Source organism: Primulina eburnea, chromosome 1 (assembly GCF_022965805.1).
Source record: "Primulina eburnea isolate SZY01 chromosome 1, ASM2296580v1, whole genome shotgun sequence".
In the NCBI taxonomy this organism is placed as follows: domain Eukaryota; kingdom Viridiplantae; phylum Streptophyta; class Magnoliopsida; order Lamiales; family Gesneriaceae; genus Primulina; species Primulina eburnea.
In genome coordinates, this window is record NC_133101.1 from 62,969,573 (window position 1) to 62,991,906 (window position 22,334).

The 22,334-nt window shown below is 34.9% G+C and overlaps 3 protein-coding genes and 1 pseudogene across 6 annotated transcripts; 1 reads left to right on the forward strand and 3 right to left on the reverse strand.

The window, feature by feature from the left end:
* Positions 1-383: 383 nt before the first annotated feature.
* On the reverse strand, positions 384-2,711 carry LOC140839474 (protein LEAD-SENSITIVE 1-like). Of its 2 annotated transcripts, XM_073206208.1 has the most exons (3): positions 2,209-2,711; positions 773-1,447; positions 387-585 (listed from the first exon to the last, which is right to left on the reverse strand). In XM_073206208.1, exons 1-2 carry the CDS (start codon positions 2,300-2,302, stop codon positions 813-815), a joined length of 729 nt encoding a protein of 242 aa, XP_073062309.1. In that variant the 5' UTR covers positions 2,303-2,711; the 3' UTR covers positions 387-585; positions 773-812. The 2 variants fall into 2 exon arrangements, with proteins under 2 accessions (XP_073062302.1, XP_073062309.1); XM_073206201.1 differs by having other exon boundaries at positions 384-1,447.
* A 2,713-nt stretch (positions 2,712-5,424) lies between these two features.
* LOC140839490 (serine/threonine-protein kinase WNK8-like) lies at positions 5,425-9,700 on the forward strand. Its single transcript, XM_073206219.1, has 7 exons — positions 5,425-6,412; positions 7,038-7,075; positions 7,183-7,410; positions 7,500-7,720; positions 7,798-7,955; positions 8,039-8,432; positions 8,673-9,700. Exons 1-7 carry the CDS (start codon positions 6,050-6,052, stop codon positions 9,482-9,484), a joined length of 2,214 nt encoding a protein of 737 aa, XP_073062320.1. The 5' UTR covers positions 5,425-6,049; the 3' UTR covers positions 9,485-9,700.
* A 3,034-nt stretch (positions 9,701-12,734) lies between these two features.
* Positions 12,735-15,589, reverse strand: LOC140839494 (serine/arginine-rich splicing factor RS31-like). 3 transcript variants are annotated; one of them, XM_073206243.1, is made up of 6 exons: positions 15,434-15,589; positions 15,191-15,315; positions 13,869-13,981; positions 13,476-13,699; positions 13,100-13,357; positions 12,735-12,983 (listed from the first exon to the last, which is right to left on the reverse strand). In XM_073206243.1, the coding sequence occupies exons 2-6, from the start codon at positions 15,294-15,296 to the stop codon at positions 12,965-12,967; spliced, it is 720 nt and encodes a 239-aa protein (XP_073062344.1). In that variant the 5' UTR covers positions 15,297-15,315; positions 15,434-15,589; the 3' UTR covers positions 12,735-12,964. The 3 variants fall into 3 exon arrangements, with proteins under 3 accessions (XP_073062344.1, XP_073062335.1, XP_073062352.1); XM_073206234.1 differs by having other exon boundaries at positions 12,735-12,986; XM_073206251.1 differs by lacking the exon at positions 15,434-15,589 and having other exon boundaries at positions 12,735-12,986; positions 13,869-14,598.
* A 430-nt stretch (positions 15,590-16,019) lies between these two features.
* Positions 16,020-18,415, reverse strand: LOC140839509 (AAA-ATPase At2g46620-like; annotated as a pseudogene).
* Positions 18,416-22,334: the final 3,919 nt, after the last annotated feature.

Consider the following 22,334-nt stretch of genomic DNA (forward strand, 5'->3'; position numbering starts at 1 on the left):
TATGTGTGTGTGTGTGTCACACCTGCCTCGAGTACCAAATGCTAGCTTCACCTAATCAGGTTTCTTGATCACTTGGCCATCACATTAACAAGTTTCTATTCAACCTTATGGGAGTAGAGGAAATAATTGGGAATGTCAATTCTATATATATTATTTAAAATCATGATTCATCCTCACAAATTTTTGGCAGACGATGGAGATGTGACGATGAACTGAAACTTCGCATTTTTGGATGCTGTTTCTTAACTAGATATACAACAAATAAATATCTATGTTACTCAAGTTTTTGAAGTAATAGAGATCCAGTCGTGTATAGATGAGAAACAAGCAACAACATAGCTGCATGAAAAAGCGACAAGCCTTCTTCTGATGTCCACTTTGCACCACCTAGGTTGTTTGAGATTAAATTTGCTCAAAACTGTTATGCGTGTCTTTTCATGTGCCACAACACTTGAACTGAAACAAATCTTAGCCAAAAGGGGAGGAAATTAAGAAAATAACCATGAACGGAAAGAAAAGATAAGAAATGCCAAAAGTCGAAGCATTTACTAGGTGTGTCACTTTGCGCGTGCGTGTGTTTGGTTTCTGTCCAACCCAAATAGTTTTCAACAAGTTCACAACGGTGTAAATAACCAGAATATGACTAAAAGTCCAAAGAACAACTGTGCACAGCACAAATAGCAGTTTCTATTACCAATAGCACAAACCACACCAGCTATGCATTATGTCCTCAACTTTTTTAAGGGTGAAAAGAAATATATCCAACACTAACCAATGAAATTGGTGTCATCTAATAAGTGGAATGATAGCAGTCACGTTGTTGTACCTCCTTCACTATTTGCCCAACCCAGATTCACTGCCAGATCTTCCACGGGTACCTTAATAACATCAGTCCGCACACCAATATCAGTAGCATACCTGCTCATGCAGTACATTCCCGCGGTAACAGTCGCCACACCAACTGGACTAGGCAATAGAAGCTTTAGGGGAGAAGAAAGAAGAGCTGCCAATGGTGCACCAATGACAGAAGAAGCTTGCCCACTTCTTCCAATCCCTAGATGATCGACCGACAGTAGTCCTGTTTTACAGTACAAGGTGAAATCCTCGCAGTTATTTTGAAACACATCATAGTTCCCAAATCCATTTTGAAGCAAATACATCGCGCGATGAATGACTGCTTCCACTGGGTCAGATGCTGCAGTTGTACAAGTGCCTCCACGTACTTTAGCTATGAAAAAGGATGGTCTCACTCCATATTCGAAACAGTAAAGGGAACCACTTCGAAGGAAGCAATCAAGACAAGAAAGGACAACTCCACTATTTGGCTGCCTAAACCCACAGTCAGGAGTTGGACATTCAGCAGTGTCGCTGTATTGTTCATCACTGGAGGTGGAAGAGGTTCCAACACGGGTAAAATGAACTACTTTGCCACCCCCGACATAGATACCTGTTTAATCAGTTATTAGAAGGGTCAAAAGAATGTACTGATCACCTGTTACACAGACCAACCAATAGTTCAAATAGTAAGACTCGACAGATGATTTTCACACAGACTAATCTACATGATCGTCGACAAAATATATAGCTTTTAAATATAACAGTATCCATTTTTATTTGAAAAGTTACATCAAGCCTACACAATATTGGAAAAATCTATAAACAATTTGTAAGATCGACACGATGCAGCTGAATTCAAACAGTGAGCAGCACATTGAAAGTTCATAGCACAGAGAAACACTTAACAAATAGGATATAGTAAAGTTTCTCCCTTTAAAGGATAGACAAAGAGGAGTTCAAGAAGCAAAAAACTTTCTGGGACGAACTATTATATTAAATTAGCATTGGAAAATATACATCAAACGGCAGATATTAGACAGTAGAAACTATGTATATCTGAGTTCCTTATTGCCTCTGTAAATTTCACGAATTTCTGAATCAAGGCTGCCAAATTTTAAGGTCTAAATGAACCCTTAGCGACGAATGCGTTGTATCAAAATTTGCAGACAGGATGTCAAAATTTGGTATGCAAAACAAGAAGATAGACAGACACAACAATGAGATGGAAATATTGACAAAACAAGTAAGGCACAACCAAAAAGATTCCAATTGGATCAAAGATATAAAACCCACAATGTAGGTTTCTTCGATGTACACAACAATAATTACTAGAACAAATATAAAAAGTTAAACAAAGACAAAAGGCTCAACCATGATGAGAATAAGCAAACACTGCTCTGTAAGTGTAAATATGATCCCCTGGTTTGATCTCGCTTCTCCCCACTCTGTTTGTGAGCAAACCCATCTCGCTTGCCGCAAAAATGGATCGATTTTACAGCTAAACCCCCACAAAGACGTAATTTTTTTGGATATCAAACAGAGACAGAGTCCACCAATTCTACGAATTTACTATTCAAAAGAAGGTGGATTGCAAGATAATTTGCATGTGGAGGATGCGATTTGTTTGTCAAATTATTTGCTCAACAACCCTCGCAGCAAAAAGAAATGCGACTTGAATTCCGTAGACCTGGCCACTGGTGTTGGGCCCTTTCGGCTTCTTCTTCCTCTCTTATTTTCTGATTTGTGGAGTTAAGTTTCGTGGCATTGGACATTGGAGGGGACCCATTCCATTTGGGCTGGCGTAAGCAAATTTCAGATTCCTGATATTGGTATCCAAGGCAAGCTTGCTCTCTCCATTGCCATTGGTATTCCACCTATTCCTCCTACTATATTTATTTATGTGCCATAGAATATATGCTTTCCCTTCGTAACATTATTTTATTTCAAAAATAATATTATATAAACAAATTTAATTTTGAAGAAGTATATTAAACCCATTTTTAAATAATTGACTTTTTAGCATGTGAACTTTTCGAAAATTAATTTTTAACCATTAAATTGTGCAAAAACCATTTTGCCCCTTGAAGTTTTTTAACTTGGAATTGAAACAAATCTAAATTACAAATATACCATTAGTTATAGGGAGACTTTGTTTTTACATCTCCATCAGCATAATTGTATTTGTATTCACTTCCTGTCAAATAAAAAAAATATGCAGTCTGTGGATTCACACAAATATATATTTTTACACTCCATGTGCTCAAATGTGTTTATCGAAGAAATTCGGCATAAAACATTTAAAATATGGAAATAATATATGATATTTGAGTACTAATTATTTTAGATCTGTACAAAAGATAAAATATTGAGTATAAAATCAGAAAAAAAAATTTGAGTATAAAATCAGAAAAACTATATTAATATCAACGATTGATACATTTGTTTATGTGCTCAAATATCTAATATTAGTATCAAATCTGAAATAATAGATACTAAAATATCACATAATAGTATTATATTTTAAATGTTTTGTACCGATTTTCATCTGAAAAAAAAAACACGAGTCATTAATATTAATACTTGTTATATATGTGTGAGTATTAAAAATTATATATTAGTACCAAGTCTGAAACATTTTGTACTCAAATATCATATATTATTATCATATCATATTTAAAGTTTTCTGTCGATTTTCATTCGAGCAAAGACACGTCATTAATGCAAAAATTTGTTATACATATTTTAGTGATAAAAAATCATATATTAATCCTAGATATTTTGTACTCAAACATTTAGTACCAAATTTTCAATGTAATAAAAAAAAATTGATTTGACAAGTAGTGAACACAAATAAAACTATATTTTTGGGAATTTGTTGATCATTTATTCTTAATTTTATTTATAATCGACAAAATAAATTTTTCATCATCCCCGTCTTCTTCAGCTTCAATTAAACCACCCCATATCATGTTCAACATTCCACCCGAATCAAAAGACCATAGATCGGATTTGTTGTTATGCATATATAACATGCATGCCTCCTATACTAAGCTATTCGAGTTTTTATCATGAGATTCAAGCTCGGTTCATTTTAAAATTATGAAGTTCGCGAATAGCTCGAGCTCGGTTGGTTAATATCTCGTTTATCAAGTTTAACGACTCTAACTCGAGCTCGGCACGTTATGAGGACTCATTTTCGAGCTCGTTAAACAAAATCATTTTCGAGCTCGTTTTCGATCAAATATTCTTAGCCAAAAGTTCAACTACGATACGAGAATTTAAATGGTCGAACTTCTCATTTTATAGTTTTTAAATTACTTCCCTTACTCGTAAATTTTGATGTGAGACAATACAAGTTATTATTGTACACTCAAGATCCAACAAACTAGCTCAAATTTGACATAAACTAGCCGAGCTTGAGCTCACGAACAAGCTCGTGAACTTACGAGCTTAAGTTCGAATACGGCTCGATACTCTTATCGAACGAACTTTTTATCGAGTCGAGCTCCAAATAACTCGTGAGCGGTTTGTTCTGTTTACATGTGCAATGGACCCTTGCTTTTAAAATCATAATTCAATTAATAGCTAACTTACTTAAAAGGTCACAAATGATACTCAATGAATTAATTTTCTTAGGAGAGACCAAATAGTAAGAGACGTCTTATAAAACCAAATTTGATAATTTTTTAAGTGAGACTTTTAGTAAATATAATAATGTAATCTTCCACATTTTTAATAATAAAAAATTACTTTAATAATTAAATTAAATATATCATGTGCAAGTATTGATTGTGGTAATAAATCATGTACTGTTTATAGTTAAATGTATGTCATAAAAAAGGCTAAAGATTATAAAACAATAATTAATAACATTCAAAAAATAAGACTATACAGAGTTTGGATCGATTATTGGTGGCTGCTGTCAGTTGCTAGACGCTCATCCTTATTTCAAAATTCAACATGTGCGAAGATAAGCAAATGTGGCGGCTCACACACTGGCACGAGAGACAATATCCTTAGCAAATCCTTATATTACGTATCATCCTCCTGATATTATTTGTAATGCCATAAACCATGATTGTGGGATTCACTTTTGATTAAATGAAACTTTCTTTAAAAAAAAAAAATAATAACATTCATATGAGTGATTACAGATATTACTGTCATAAAATAAATTAATAATAATGACGGAGCCACATATATGCCTAGTGGTCCATTTTAAAAAAAAATTATATATTAATCTTGGATGATTTGAGATTAATTTAATATTAATGCGAATAAATCAATTTAAAAAATTAAAAAAATTCTTTAAAATCTTTTCTCGAGTTAGATTAATAATCCAACATCATTGACTAATAACACAAAAACATATGTTTAAAACACAATAAATTGAACGAATCCCAAATAGAAACATATATCACCTTCTAATAGATATCTCGTAAGACGAATTTTTATCCATGAGACGAGTCAATCTTACTAATATTCATAATAAAAAATAATACTCTTAGCATAAAAATTTATATTTTCTATTGATGAATCAAATAAAAATTCGTACACACAAAATACAACCCAACAAGAAAATTAGAATCATATCTCACATGGCCGACGGCCAAAATAATGAAGCGAGCCGGCACACAGCCCCTGATGCCTCACAAGTGTCTGTTCTTCCGTCTACTCCGCTTCAAATAATTTTCCTTTTTGCCCTTTTTCTTTTCTTCTTTCAAAGATAATAATAACAATCCCGTCTGTTCATCTACATACCCCTTCAAACTTCATCCCAACGACCAAAATTTCCTGCATTTCCCATGATTTCTCGTTCCCATTTTTCCCCTTTACTATTGTAATCTCTTAACCCCACAACCCATAAAAGACAAGAATATCATTTTCTATTTTTGTTTTTCTTCCATAAAATAAAATTTTCATTTTTAGAACTGGGTTTGGATCGAAAAGATCATACAAATTCAGGTGTTAGGATATATTTTTCCACGAATTAGTGAGCTAATGAATCGTGATCGGAAATTATTTTTATCATTAGAGTTATAGCATTACGTCGTAGAAATATAATGGACATTTGTTTCACGTGGATGACACGAAGCGCATGTTCTAATCCGAGTCTCCGTGGATCTTTCTGCAAATTAGCCTCACAAACGATTTTCTTGAGGAATCTTGGCGATGTGTCGGTTCTAGATGTTACCACAAATGAGAATTGGAAATGGCAATCCCGATTCAATCCCGTGCAATCGCTTTTCGGTTGTTGCTGCACTGCGTCAGAGGCATTTTCCGACGGAAAAGCACGAACCTCTTTTTACCAAACTGCCCTCCTCTGATTCTTAGGCAGCCGTTGTTTTTTCTCTTTGGTTTTTGGGTTGTTTTTGCTTCTGGTAATTTACTTTTGTCGTGGTTGCTGCCGCTGTTGCTGTTTTTTACCGTGATGAGAACCAGCGGGGGTTTTGGATTCTCTCCTTCAATAGGAAATTGTAGCGATAATTTGTCAGCTTATTCTGTGAATTGTTGTGGATATGATCAGGCAGATGTTGATTATTTGGAGACATGTCCTCGGGCTCGATACGTTCGGGTAATTTTATTCTGCCCTATTCACCTTTCTGCACTTGCAATCGTGGTGCTAGTTTTGTTTTTCTTCGTGTTAAATTTATGTTGTTTTAAAATTGCTGCTTTTTAGAAGTCATGTGATGCGTGCGCTCCTAATGACAACTTATTCATATCTTTTTATGTTAAGCTTATGGACCTTTTAATAAGAGAGAATGCTAATGGTGTAATTGATGTAAATATCGATGAACGATATATTTGTGGTATCTTTAGCATTATTCTTTTAATATCTTTTCTTATAGTTACCAGATGGTGAAGTCCTTGTGGATGCCCCATTGTTGTATCTATCATCCTAGAAACAATCAGATTGAGTTTCCAGTGCCATGGCTTTTGCTTCATCCTTTGGTCAATTTAGTTACTTCAAAGATATGTTTTCTTGAAATGATGTTTATTTTTTGTATTCGACTTCAAAATTGCGATTCATAAATAAAGTGGCCAATGCAATAGCATTATTCAAATTCAATATCTGACTTTATATGATCAAATAACTGGAGCTGTGACTCTCATGTATGTGACTGAGGCTTTTCATTTTGATTTTGATTTAGAGACGCTTAACGTGTATACTCACTTGGCCTTCATGCCTCATTTTGCAGTATAACGAAGTCCTGGGCAAGGGTGCATTCAAGACTGTGTATGTATTTAATACGCGAACTTCACTTTTTTTTACTTGTGCAATTTAATTGACAACAGTAGAGACAATGGCCAGAAACTCTTTCAGTGAATGAAAATTTTCTGCAGTTTTAAGGCATTTGACCAGCTGGATGGGATAGAATGTGCGTGGAACCGAGTGAAGATTGACGATGTGTTACGCTCACCTGAAGATTTGGAAAAATTATACACCGAGGTGCATCTTCTTAGACAAATGAAGCATGAAAACATTATCAAGTTTTATGATGCATGGATTGATGACAAGAAAAAGACTATTAATATGATCACCGAGCTTTTCACCTCTGGAAGCCTAAGACAGTACGCATTGTTATTTTCTTTGTTTTTTGGTTGCCAATGGCATCATTAAGGTATTTGTTTGAACCAATATTTTGTACTTTGGCTGTTAGATACCGTAAAAAGCATAGAAGCGTGGATATGAAGGCTATAAAGAATTGGGCGAGGCAGATTCTTCGAGGCTTAGACTATCTTCACAGTCAAAACCCGCCTGTAATTCACAGGGATTTGAAATGTGACAACATTCTTGTTAATGGTAACTGTGGGGAAGTTAAAATCGGGGACCTTGGATTGGCAACCATCATGCAGCAGCCTACTGCTAAGAGTGTCATTGGTATACTGCCATACTCATACTTTTACAACTGAAATGACCAGTATCAGAAGTGTTTATTTCTTGGGTTGTTTTGTTAGGAACACCGGAATTCATGGCTCCAGAGCTTTACGAAGAGGAATATAATGAACTAGTTGACATATATTCCTTTGGAATGTGCATACTGGAAATGGTTGCTTTGGAATATCCTTACGCTGAATGCAAAAATCCAGCTCAAATATATAGGAAAGTTACATCAGTAAGTTCACCTATTTTCTTCGTTGGATCTTGCGATGTGACAGATTATGCCAAAGCGCATCCTAATGTATACCATTTTGGTAGGGTGTCAAACCTGCTTCACTTGGCAAGGTGGCTTCTCCTGAAGTCAAAGAATTCATAGAGAAATGTTTGGTTCCAGCTTCTCAAAGGTTATCTGCAAAGGAACTTCTTAAAGACCGGTTTCTTCAAATTAACCATGCAAAAGAAAGCCCTCATGATTCATTACACATACCGAGAGAAGTTCTTCATTCTGTGAGATCAATTACCTGTGGTCCTCGTTCTATGGATATAGATTCTGAATATACTCTGCCTGTGAGTTCAGATTCTGATTGCATGTCCCCTAGTTCTTCTGTGCTGGAGTTTCAACGTTTACACGATAACAATGAATTTAGATTGAAGGGGAAGAAAAATGATGACAACTCCATTTCATTAACCCTTCGCATTGCTGATCACGGTGGTAAGTATGGAATTGCCTAGTTTTTCTAAACTATTTGGTCTATTTTATGCTACATTGGATAATACTCCCCTCCCCGTATAAAAAAATACTCTAGGATTTATTGTCCCTCAGTGTATTTTATGTCAGACCAACAATTTCTTTGAAACATCCAAAGGTGCATGTTAAAAGAAGGGTGATGTGTACTAGGACCAAACTACTTTTGCAAATTTGGATTCAGAGGCTTTTTGTTTTTTAATGCAGGCCGTGTGAGGAATATACATTTTCTTTTCTATCTCGATTCAGACACAGCGCTTGCAGTTGCGGCTGAGATGGTTGAGCAGTTAGAGTTAGCAGACCATGATGTTGCTTTCATTGCTGACTTAATTGATTTCCTAATAATAAGAATCTTACCGAACTGGAAGCCTACATTTGATTGCCACTCAAGTGGAGAGATAAGTGCAAGTGGCCTAACATTGATGAGAGATCTATGGGAGATATCACCACCTGATTGTCCAGCTGAGTCAACGGTCAAACAAGGTGATGGATCTGAATTTCAAATGGATCCTCAAATTTGTCGGCAACGGCAACATGATCAGACTGACTTGTCCGGGGATTCCAGTTTTGTGTCATCTTATGGAGCATTTATTATGTCTCCATGTTTTATTCCTGCAAGAAACAACAAACTTTCGGATGGATCGCCGACTTACGAGGCTATGGGTGAAGTCTCTTCAATAAAGAATGAGAATGCTTCTAAAGATTGTAATGGAGAAGTCTCTGAGATGGAGTTTCAGGATTTATATTATGACTGTGTAATGCATGGATTTGGAAATAGCAGTTTAGAATGTCCATCGCTCGACCAGCTACGAAGAGTTTCCAAAGCTGGGAGCCTAACAAGCAGTTGTTCGAGTTTGACTCTGCTTGATGCAGATCCTGAAACTCATTTGAAATTGGAGCTTGATGCAATTGAAACACAATACCAACAATGGTTTCAAGAACTTTCCAGGATGAGGCACGAGGCCATGGAGACTACCAAGAAGAGATGGATGACGAAAAAGAAAGTGGTTTTTCATTGAACAAGCAATGGTGGTTAGTTTGCTCAATACTTCTGCCTACTAGTATCCGAGTTTTAAAATTTTCAGGTTGAATATTTCTCACGAGCGTCCTTGTGCATTTTTTTTCTTCTCTTTTGTTGGCAAGAGATGGAGCCTTTCGGAACCTCCTTGTTTGGATGCGGCTTCCTTTGTAGACTACTATTGCATTGTGTTTTATGAGATTGTACATACTTGTTATTCTGCAGTTTTTCCACGCATGCACTACAAGAAAACAGAATACCAAAAATGGGTTTTTATCAGGTTGAGCTTTTTGACAAGAGCTCAAAAACTGATATTGTGATTTGAGCTAAGCAAATATGTTTTAGTCTGCGAGGTAATCTACGAGTCCACTTAGCGAGTTTAATCTTGACTCATTTGCCCTCGTGACGTTCTACTTTTTCAAGTTGAAAATTATGAAATTGGTACACCACCACCACACTTTCCAAACTTTTTCATATTAAAAATAGATAACAACTGAGGTTTGATTTATGTGGCCAATGGGTTCTGCACTTTATAATGGTGACCTCTTGCATTCCAAATTTTGGGAAAACAAATCGTTATCTGCGGACAATAAAGTTAACAACCATGATCCATATTGCCTTTCATGAAAATAACTTGGATCACCGTCGAATGTGCATGAATTATTTGCGAGGCCAATGTCTAACTACAGATTGTCATTAACATTTTACAAGTCATTTCTTAATCTTGTTGACATTTTTTATTATAATAGTGGAACCCTTTAAATAATCCCATATCACTTTCGAGATTTTACTTGTATTATAATAACACCGTTAACTTGCTCGGAATCATCAGTTTTTTTTTTTTTATTATTTATTTTGTCCGCGTTTGCTTTCCTCATCAACTATTTATTTTCTTGCTCATTATCATAAATTTGTCCGAATGTACGTACCACGTTAGTTAAACAAATATTATAATTTGTTGCAAGAAAAATATTTTCCATATTATGATGTATATATTGACGGTGACAGATATCCATTTGCTCAACCTTTACCACTGACCTACAACAACATTCTTTAATCCAATTTCTCCATCATACATTTGGAAGATGGGAGATAATTTGATCGGTCCAAGGTTTTACAGCTGCTACAGATGCAGGAATCCTGTTGCTCTTCATGATGATATCGTTTCAAAAGGGTTTCAGGTGAAGCAATTCATGCTTAATTATATATGTGTCTTCTCTCCATTAATTTCTTCAAGTATATATTCTTTTAAAAAAAAAAACCATCCATCTTCAATATCATCTGGCTCAAGATCAAAAAGCATTCAAAGAAGAAAGTTGAGGGTCGTTGAGTTACCAAGTTGTGTCTCTAAATTAATCAGCTTCAACTATTCGATTTTGACCCGATGAATATGTTTTCATTTGTTCTGAATCAGTCTAGAAACGGGAGAGCGTTTCTCTTTTCACACGCGACGAACGTGCTTCCGGGGCATAAAGAAGACCGGCAGCTGATGACAGGGACTTCACATGGTGGCTGACGTCCACTGCGGCGACTGTGGAGAGGTCCTGGGATGGAAGTATGAAAAAGCTTACGAGAATTCTGAAAAATACAAGGAAGGAAAGGTTGTGCTCGAAAAGTTCAAGATTGTCTATGAACATCGGTAGCCTTGCCTAGCTTGTCCAATTATATTGTGGCTCTTCAACCAATGTGTACAAACATATTAAGGAAGTTAATATATTTTAATTCTCATGAATTTCATATGAAAAATTCTGTGTTTCCACTTCAAAGTTGATGACCTCGGGGAGTCTAAAATTCCCTGCTTCATGTAAATCGATATGTACTGATCCACATGGTGAAACATTAGTAAATAAATTTGAATGATATAATATAGTGTGTGCAAACTTTACACGAGACGAGTGGGATTAAACAAAGCTTGTATCTACGTTTAAAAGAAGAGTGGGTCTCATGTCATACCGTCTCACGAATCTTTATCATGAGACGGGTCAACTCTACTGATATTCACAATAAAAAATAATATTCTTGACATAAAAAATAATATATTTTCATTGATTACCCTAAATAAGATATCCGTCTGACGAAATTTATCTGTGAGACCGTCTCACATAACTTTTTGCTTTGAAAGAAAGCTTATAGACTAAAGAGACTAATGTAAAGTTAATTATGCATGCATTATTGTCAACAGATTATTAATATTGAACAGTAAAAATGTTGTGGAAAACAGAGAATAATGAAGTTGGAGAAGATAACCCTATAAATTATAGCTTCTCATTAGCAATAATCATAGATTTCAAGTCTTTACTTGTTAGAATATGTCGATTAATTATATAGATTACATCAATTAACTGTGGATTTCATACAGAACTTATTATATAATCAACGTCTTCAAATATATCATTAGTAATATACATTTAGCTTCAAATAATCGACTTTTCATTATTTTAACCCGAACAAAATTAAAATAGCCCCCTACCTTTCCCCGCTAGCTTATTTGTAAAATTAACGAGTTCATCAAACAGTGTTTGTAAATGTTATAGGAAAAATGATTTTTCTCTTAAAAATTTGCAAAACTTTGTAAAATAAAAGTCTATAATCAATTTTTTAAACATTTAAAGACACTATTTTAGTCCTATATAGGTGAGTATCGTAGTGTGCTTATATTCCTTACAAGTTTACACTGCGGAGCATGCCACTTAGCATGGACCACGAGAAGTTGAACCCAGTCGATCCTAATAATTGTCAGAGTACTTGGTTCTACTTGTAATGTGTGTTCAAAAAACTGAAAAAAATTCTGGAAGACAACCACAAAAAAACAAATTTAATAAAATTATGTTCTAATCGATGAATATATTATATTATATTATATCATTAGATATTTTTATATTTGACAGATGCTATTACATTATATTCGAATCATTTAGCAATCAATATATTTAAAAAATTCATAAAATAACATTCTAGAATTCATAAAATAACATTTTCCGAAAATGTTCAATTGATTTTAACGCCTGTTGAAACTTGGAATCCTTTGCTTTTTCACAGAAAAATGTTTGGGAGCAAAATCGAAAATGAGATTACATAAATTTGATTTTATTTTGAGAAAATGAAAAGAGGGTAAATTCTTTCTTTGAAAACTATTTTCAGGAATAAGATTGAAATATCGTGATGGAACCTCAACAATTCGTTTGTTCACTATTCTAACCTTTTACTCAGATGACATAAAATTCAACATAAAACATCAAACAGATATGGGATTCCTGTAAAACTATATGCATAATAGAAACTCCATCACGCGATCGATAACAACTGTTTCCAATTATAAGATCCTGGCAGACCATCGGAATCAATTAAATTAGAAATACAAATGGTGGAATCAAGTCCAAGTAAGTCTCCGGTACTCTCATTACGAAGGAAGTAGAATATTACAGACTACAATATCAAAAAAGAAATCAACCTCCATTTGCCTAGCACCCCGTGAAGCTTTTTACCTTCGAACAGGTGACCTGCTGTAACAGAAATACGAAACAACTAATCGTGCATTCGAGGAATTCATATTTGTGGAAGAGAAAACACCACAAAATATCAGCAACAAAGCAAGTACTTCCTGGAATTCATTTACCTCCGGTATCTTGCATATTCTGGACTCCTGGCTCTGTCGAATGAAGGGCCATTATACCTATCATAAACTGGGCTTCTAGCACGCTCATAATCAGGACTTGGTCGACTCCGACGAAACTCTGGGCTTGGTGATCTCTGGTAAGGACTACCTCCGCGCCTCCCAAAATCCCTTCTGGGGCTATTGTTGTTTCTTCCACTCCCCCTCTCATCATCATCTCTCAGGGCATATTCAACAGAAACCACCCTGTCTAGTACCTTGCTGCAAATTCACAATACAATTTTTCAGCACAGAAGGAGTAAAACTATAGTCAAAGCATAAAGTAGTCATGCTATAAGATACAGATACAATCACAAACAAAATCAACTGTCAAACATACCTCATGTGCGTGCATTCTAGAGCCTTTGTGGCTTCTTCCTGGGTTTCAAATTGCACAAATGCAAAATTCCGGCGAACACGGACATTGAGAACCTTCCCATAAGGCTCAAAGTGTCTTTCTATATCCCGGTCCCTAGTACGCACAGGATCAAAGTTGATAACAAACAGCGTTTTAGTAGGTCTCTGATTTGCTGCTCTCCCATCACGATGCCTACCACGTTCACCCTGTTGAAACAATAATAACATTAATAATACGATGTTCTTGACAATTACAAACAAAAATAGCCCAAACAAAAAAATGAGAAGGAAAATACAAGCTTCAACTGGATCATGCTGAACATATACCCACATCCAGTGAATGACAATTAATAAACCTATTTAGAAGGAAGAATACCCTTGCCCATTCTACTGACAAGCGGCGCCTGTCATACCCAAAGGGTATGTTGTCAAGACCACGGATGGCATCATCTGCGTCACGTTCATCCTCAAAATACACAAAAGCAAACCCTGCAGGGAGAAAAAAAAAGCATGAGAAGAAGAGGCGAGGCATAAAACCATCGCACAGGCCTTGCCTTGAAAACTTGTATCGGCTAAGTCAGGATAATTTTCCTGGCGGAGAATAAAAATAACATACAACACCTGCAAATATGTGAAGGTTCTGATGAAAGGATGTAGAGGCATTGCATGAAGAACAAAAGCAAGACGAATTATGATGTAGTCAAGTAAAGGCTAGATCCATTGTGTCAGGCCTCAGTAGTCATTGCTAAGCATGCTTCATCAATTTCAGAGCACAGAGTTCAGTATTGAAGAAATGGCAAGCTAGACCTCATTGAACGCCTTATCATCAGTGATGGTAGGCATGAGATGAGCTCGACACATTGAACCCTTATCATTATAGGTAGGCATGACATGATGAATTCATAGACCTCACCATTACCATTCTTGTGACAGAGCAACTTTAAGCATTCAAGAAAATCAAAGGGAGGTTGGGTGATAGATATGTAGAATGTTTCCATCTGCCATAAGGAGAGCAAGTAAGCAGTTAGGTAGACTTGGCATTAGAAGTTTTTATTGCAGAGAAGACTGCAAGCCGGTATAGAAGCTCATTTCCTTTAGCAAATGTCCTGCGTCAAAACAAACACTTAAATATGGAGATCTTCCCCGACAAATATTATATTGCCCTGCCATTTCATTTTCAGTTTTTCAAGGCAATGAATTCCCTCACTCTCACATTTGGAGGGGTGATTTCATTGAGGTTTCAGGTGCAGAAGAAACGAATGTCATTAGACAACTTATCAGTTTGTTTGTTGGCCCTCAGCTATTGCGTGTACTCTTAAGAACACCATACCAACTACCATACCAGTCCCACGAAGTTCGAACAAATCTAAAAAGAAAGGTTATGGGCTCTGTTCTGATCAGTGTGAATAAAATATCACGAAACTCATGGGAAAAAAACAATTTCAAATATGTATCAACAACCATACACCAAATGCGTTCTACTAAAAATCCTCAATAAAGATACAGCTACCCTAGCCACCAGCGGGTGCTAGAAAGTACAAAAACACTTCAATCGTTCGATAAAAAAATTTAAATTACTTCCAAAGACTACATCAAAACAGAAAATAATGAATCGGCACGAATTAAAAGAATTACAGAGACAAAGCCTCCAATTTTAATAAATCGATCCGCAAAACAAATTAATTCTTCTTCGAGTACCAGATTTCATGTCGACGCGGTCAACCCTTCCATATTTGGAAAACAGTCGCTCCAAGTCCGATTGCCTAGTCTCGTACTCAAAATTTCCGCAGAATATCGGCCTCATCTTAGCTCACAGATTTGACCTAGAGAAAACAAGAAGTGAAAGCGAATCGTCCTAAACATTACCATAATTTCCCCAACGCGAAACACAATAAGAGATCGTCCTACAGATTTTATCACAAGATACAAAACGCATATTACCTCCGCCTTCGTAAAGACAAACTGAAGAAAAACCCTAGCGCACACCGTCAATTAAAACAGGTCCGAATTGGTGATATAATTTATCTTAGAAATTAAATAAAATAAGAAGAAAACATTATATAGCTGCGAGATCGGAGCCCCACTGTTGCCCGACACACGTGGAGGCTGGAGCAAAGTGTTCCGTTGACGGACTTCACAGGGAAAAGCCCATTGGGCTATAACCTATAAGGCCTATTTGATAACTAAACCTGAAACCAACAGCAAAATCAATTGTACGTCCGGTAAAGGTCTAGCTCTACTGAGCCCGTTGTTCAAATTCAAAGCCCATTTTTCACAAAAAAATATGAGTCAAGAGACTCAGATGGTCTGAATAAAATTTACCTCAATGGATCAGTAAAAGTAGTAATTGTTTCACGTGCAGTAAGTGCCAAGTTACGCATTTTTTAAATTCATCTCCTTTATGTTTATTAAATTTGACGATCTTTGAAATTATATAATTATAATACAAACAGAACAGTGAAAATAACATATGTATAATGTATTGGCCATGATTGCGAGTGTCTTGATTTTACATAACAAGCGTCCGTCCATCCGCATCTGTGCTGGGGAAGCAGCAACAAATACAATCATAGCGTCCCAATTAGGTTGGGTAAAATGAAAAACAAATTAGGTACAATAATTTATATACAGTACTCAAAAGAAGCATGATGTTCCAGTGGAAGAAGTTGGTTACGCGTGCATTTCTCACATGACTCGGTCTCGAAAAAGCTCGCCTGAACCGAATACAAAATACTCCATGTTATCATTTTTTGTTCTTCTTCCCATATGTAATTATTCGTTTTATAATTTCCTTCTACTGATTTGATAGTCTCTCTCTTTTCTTTTTTTGTTCCATTTCAATCATAATCGTGGAGCTAGGGAGCAATTTCCATCCTATATACAGATCGTATTTTGTGATACATATATCTTATTTGAGTCATCAATGAAATTATAATGTGAATATCGGTAGGATTGACCCGTCTCACAGATAAAGATTCGCGAGATCGTCTCCCAAAAGTCCTACTCCATATATTTTCTCAATTATTAATTGTATTTTGTTCATATGTTTAATACTTTTAATTTTTAATAATTTATACATAATTATTTGAATAAAATATATAGCGATTTGAAATATAAAAAACAAGATAGATTTTCGTCCCCGATTAACTAACCAAGTCACCCATTAATCTACGCCATCAATTGCAGAGACAAATGGGAAAAAGAAGAAGAAATTTAACGTAAAATACACCTTATTTTTTTATTCCGGAGAAAATAAAAGCAAACAAATAACTAAAAATAAAATAAAAAATTGTGTACCATACCGCTGGAAAAATGTTATCGGTCGATCATTTCGTCATCAGTGATGATCCAACGATCCAGGTCTCTTGCAACTCTTCAACCTCAAAAGTCCATACAACTTCCGGAACTCTTTCGGCACCGTGTCCTTCCAGAGCACGCCACCAGCTTCCCCCGTCACATACGGAGGCAACGGCGACGACGAGGAACGGTTGCATAGTTGCGGTCCAGATTTTACGACGCTCCTTCCATTGGACTGCAAGGCAGTGATCACCGATTTCAACGCGCGACTTGGCGAGCTCCGATTCACTAACATTAATTCGCCAATCTCCGCCGGGCTCATGGTGGCGCCGCTCTGAAAGATTTCCTCCACTTGTGGGAACAATTTGTGCTCCTTGACACCTAAATAATTGCAGGCCAGATTTTTGAAAGAATTAAAATCACAATTGGGAAAAGTGGATGTGAACATCGATTCTTCCGGGCCTCAACAACGCGGAATCGATCCCCTCTTTGCTGTTCATCGTGAAAAACATGATCTTTTCCTCTTGGAAATTCGAAATCCCATCCATAAAACTCAGTAAACCGGTTGCCGTGATCTTCGCCGTGGCCTTCTCCGAAATGTAACGATCCAAATGTTCAACCACGATCAATGATTTGCACGCAGTCTGCAACAGAAGCGTGTGGAGATCAGAATCATCCGCCACCTGCGACAAATCAACGCTGTACACGTCGTAACCAAGCAAATTCGACACGGCAGCGATGAAACTGGATTTACCCGTGCCGGAGGGGCCATACAGCAGATAACTGCGTTTCCAAACACGGCCTATCTTGTGGTAATACTGCTTAGACTTAAGAAATGTATCCAAATCGCACCGAATTCTGCTTTTCAAATCCGGGTCCATAACGACCGAATCGAAAGTAGCCGGATGATGGAAAGGAACCGATTTCCACTTGCCGTTGATGTTATTATGAATCTTCAATTCGTTTCTCCTCTGATCAATATCATCAGAAACAGTATGTATGTGTTGAAGATAAGGTTTCAGAATCCAACGTTTATCCTTTTTCTTGATTTTCAACACAAAACTTCGCGCCACAACCTGGTTATCACAATCCCTCTTGACCCTATAGTGCCACGAAACCCTGGCTCCGAGAAACGAGTCTTGGACGATCTGATCATCGTCAATGGACAGCACGATGTCGTTGGGCTTCTTCCCGGCGAAGAGATTGGTGAAATCGGAGTCCTCTAATGAAGCCAAAGAACTGACGTACAGCAAAACCCGGCTAAAAAACTGGTTTTCTTGTTGAGTGGAATCGTTGAACTCGGGTACCTTGAGGACTAGATGGACGTGAATCCCGTCGTTGACCCAGTCGACAAATTTCCTGAACACGTACGTAAGACCAGTGCGATGCAGAAACAATCGGAAGATGAAGAGTGAGCATGGAATTGAGAAAATGATCAATATCAACTGTAAAGGAAACATGACCATCTGTAGCAATAGATACTGGTTGACTGTTAATTTCGATTCCCGAGAGGGTACATATATGTTGTATATAAGGGATCACTCGAGAGAAGAGGAGACTATTTCTGGTATGAATACGATAATAGGTATTGGTCCGATGAAAATCGATCCTGTTTGCCCCTTTCTTTTTTTTGTTTCTTTTCTTTTTATATATAAAATAAAATTTAAATAACAACAAATTAATTGTTTGTGGAAATCATAATTATCTATTTCCTAAAATTCATATATGAGAAAATTTGTTGCGAGAAAAGATGCCCTTTTAATTAAAAAAATAAAAATTGAAAGAAGAACATAATCGGTATATCCCTATCCGAGGATTGCAATTTTGTCAACATGTCTGCCCGACGACATTAATGCATTATGAGTTAATAACCTTTCGTGGATATAATCATATTTATGGATGACAATGGATATAAATTAATAGATTATAAATTTTGATAATATTTTTTATTATTAAATATTATTAATTTAAAGTTGGAAAATAATTTTAATTTTTATTGATTTTAGACTTTTTTTATTATGTATTGATTAAATTTTAAAAAAATATATAATTTGTAACGGGTACAACTTATAAGATAGGACTAAAAGCGAGGTGGGACGGAACCAAGTTTGACTAAACCCGTCGCAAACCTGAATTCGTTGGCACGTATAATTATTGAAGCAAGAAATCTGGTCCGGTTCCATTAATTAATTAGAGAGTGAGACGAGTCAACTTTATTAATATTTATAATAAAAAGTAATACTTTTAATATAAAAAGTAATATTTTTTCATTAATGACTAATGAAGACCCAAATAAGAGATCTGTCTCACAAAATACGCTTAATTAGCTAAATTTCCTAGCAACGAGTCTTCACCGAAATCTTATTTTATCAATGAAACTAGCTAGATACACTTTTAATGTTACGCCTGGTCAATCAAAGCGACGCTTAGTAAGATTTTCCGAGTAAAAAACGTGTTTGCGAACACTTCATGAAATGTGCATCAGCGTATATATTAAATTTTATTAATTGAAGACGAGACTAATTAATTGTCAACGTAGACGGTGGATTTGGTCTGCTCATTATATGATTACTTTTAATACATGTTCACCTATCTAATTGATTCATCTGAATGTTTAGATATAAAATCTATAAATATATTTAACCATAATAAGAAATTAACACCATATATACACAAATATCCATTTCGTAAGGACAAAAATTTGTGTGAGACGGTCTCACAGGTTGAATTTGAGAGACGGATATCTTATTTGGGTTATCCATGAAAAAATATAATTTTTTATGCTAAGAGTATTACTTTTTATTGTGAATATGGGTAGGGTTGACCCGTCTCACATATTAATATCCGTGAGACGGTCTCGTATGAGACACACTCTTCTTTAAGGGTTTGATTAACCGTCGGAACTGAAGAACAGTTTCAATCTTTTAAAAAATTAGTATTTCATGTTTTAGAAAATCTAATTTCTGTTCAATTTAATTGAAATTTAGAAACCGGACAATCAACGATTCGAATAAGTCGTACACGAATGTGTTCTTTTTTTATATATATATAAAAAAATACATAGTTGTGTGGTTCAAATTATAGCCGCATCGTCGTTAATTTTAAAATAAATCGTAGTTATCACAGAAAAACGGGCAGCCCTTTGGATTACCGAAAAGTACATTTTCTATATTTATATATCATCGATTAAATAATTTATTTTGTAAAAAATGATCGAAGGATAAGATTCTATTCCACTTTATTCTCTTGGGATCGGAGCTCTACTTTGGAATTTTAATGCCCCAATCTATGAAAATTCGTGTATGTAATGTATTATTGGCTCCCATTTATTGGAAACCCCCGAGGATTTTGGAATTCGATTTCTAGGTAGCCTTGTAACTCTACTTTCCTTTCCAATAAAAATATTCAACGTCAGTCTTTAGATAGTGTTGGAATTGATGGATTAAGTGATCGTTTCACTAATTATCAGAAGTTATGTTTTTTTTTCCATCGATATTTTCTCGGACGAAACTGTCACAAAGTTTTTGTTCAGCCAGAGTGATTTACAAATTTTGCATAAGTCCGGAGATTTATCAAATGAACACCTTCGTAATAAAAAATAAAAAGAATTAATTACAATAAATAGGAAAAATTAAAGGAGAGAATGAAATACGATCAAATTGTTAATTGAGGCAAAGAATGTGCATCACATACAAAATGATGGTTTAGCTTAAATTAATACAATTAGCTTGTGTTTACAGCATTGATTAATGATGGCGTAAAATCAATTAATTGTCGGCTGAATATCTAGATACTTCGTTTAATCTTAATTATTTCATAATACCGACACACCCAAAACTCACTCGCAAGTGATATACATACAAGATGCTCTCTTTAATTAAGCTTGTGTTTATTATTTAATCTATATGTCTCAATTATATAATTTTTTTCGGTTGTCTTACTTAAATATATAATACCGAATCTACGTTTACTAGCATTTTTCTTGTATATATGTTACTATTTAAGTGTTCAAAAGCGTCCATAATTTTGAATAAATCAAATCAAATAAAGGAAAAATATGAAATCTGTTTGTAAAACTTTTCTATAATTTTTCGAAAAACAAACCAACTTATAAAAAAATCGTGAGTAGGTCTCATGTGAGACCGTCTCACGGATCATAATCTGTGAGACGGGTCAACCCTACTCATATTCACAATGAAAAGTAATACTTTTAGCATAAAAAGTAATACTTTTGCATGGGTAACCCAAATAAGAGATTCGTCTCACAGATACGACCCGTGAGACCGTCTCACACAAGTTTTTGCCAAAAATCGTTTGTTGCTCTAATTCACAACAGAGATAATTTAAAAAAAAGTTATTAGTTCTCTCGAAAATAAAGTTAATTATTTTTAGGATTTATTTTTTATGCTACATATGTAAGTAATATCAGTGTGATACACCACAATGATAAATGTTTTTAATTATCTGTGTATATTGATATTTATTTATTTATTATAACTAACTTATAAATTTTAAATTATATTAAAGATAATCAAAATATTTATTTTGAATAAATTATAGAAAATTTTAAAATACATAATCCAAACAAACAAAACAAAAAAAATATAGGTGATGCTTTGATATGGTTTTTAATTATAAGGGTTTGATTTGATTTGTTATTTGGTAAATAAAACAAAAACTACCTGGTTTGGTTTTTGTTTTTTATGGTCTTTTTTTAAATAAAAAGGTAAGCTGAACTTCATTTGTCCACTTCACCCACCTTATGCAATACCATTTCACATTGAACAAAAAATATACGAACGACTTTAAACATTTGTTAATGCTTAAATTTCATAAATGACGTAATTCAAAATATATGTATGTATATATACATACACACATAAAAATTTTTAAAATTTATTTTCAAACTCCAAAACAGCCCCATGAACAATTTAGCTCAATCTTCGGCTCATCAAAAAGCCCCAACTCGAGTTTAAAAAATCATAAATGGAAGAAAATCAGTTGAGCTTCGATTGATATATTTCAAATATATATTAATTTTATACACTCATTCTTGTGAGAGGGTGAGTCGATTTTGAAAGACATATATTCTATTTGAGTCTCCCATGAAATAATATTACTTTTAATCCCAAAAGTATTATTTTTTTTATCGTAAATATTAACACTATCGACTCGTCTCACGACTAAAGATCCGTGAAACTGTCTCAAATATATTATATAACAAAATATGCAATTTAAATAGTAATTGTAATACATTTGAAATACAGCTAAGATGAATATGTCATCTAAAATATCTCCCTCTAAATCAAATCAATTAATTCAAGAAAACCTTAAGAGTATTTAACATATCGATTTCAAATAAAACAAAAATGAATACTCAACAAGTTTGGAACATATATATGCTAATGCCGTAGAAAAAGAGCAATTAAGGCCTTCCCTCGGTTTTCAAAATGTGAGGTTTAGGACACTCCATAATCTACGTCGTACAAAACTGCAATAAATAAACAAAGGTCGCATAATTAGTTTTCTTTTGTGTCGTTGAAAG

What these genes read in the sequence shown, in the direction of transcription:
- LOC140839474 (XM_073206201.1), bottom strand. Translation starts at nt 2,302, where the DNA reads ATGGGTTTGCTCACAAACAGAGTGGGGAGAAGCGAGATCAAACCAGGG. An exon ending in GTTTGCTTATTCTCATCATG is followed by an intron (nt 1,448 to 2,208) that starts GTTGAGCCTTTT and finishes CTGATTAAACAG; the next exon opens with GTATCTATGTCGGGGGTGGC.
- LOC140839490 (XM_073206219.1), top strand. Translation starts at nt 6,050, where the DNA reads ATGGCAATCCCGATTCAATCCCGTGCAATCGCTTTTCGGTTGTTGCTG. An exon ending in AAGGGTGCATTCAAGACTGT is followed by an intron (nt 7,076 to 7,182) that starts GTATGTATTTAA and finishes AATTTTCTGCAG; the next exon opens with TTTTAAGGCATTTGACCAGC. An exon ending in TATATAGGAAAGTTACATCA is followed by an intron (nt 7,956 to 8,038) that starts GTAAGTTCACCT and finishes CCATTTTGGTAG; the next exon opens with GGTGTCAAACCTGCTTCACT.
- LOC140839494 (XM_073206234.1), bottom strand. Translation starts at nt 15,296, where the DNA reads ATGAGGCCGATATTCTGCGGAAATTTTGAGTACGAGACTAGGCAATCG. An exon ending in CCGCGTCGACATGAAATCTG is followed by an intron (nt 13,982 to 15,190) that starts GTACTCGAAGAA and finishes TTCTCCCTGCAG; the next exon opens with GGTTTGCTTTTGTGTATTTT. An exon ending in TGTCAGTAGAATGGGCAAGG is followed by an intron (nt 13,700 to 13,868) that starts GTATTCTTCCTT and finishes TTGTTTCAACAG; the next exon opens with GGTGAACGTGGTAGGCATCG.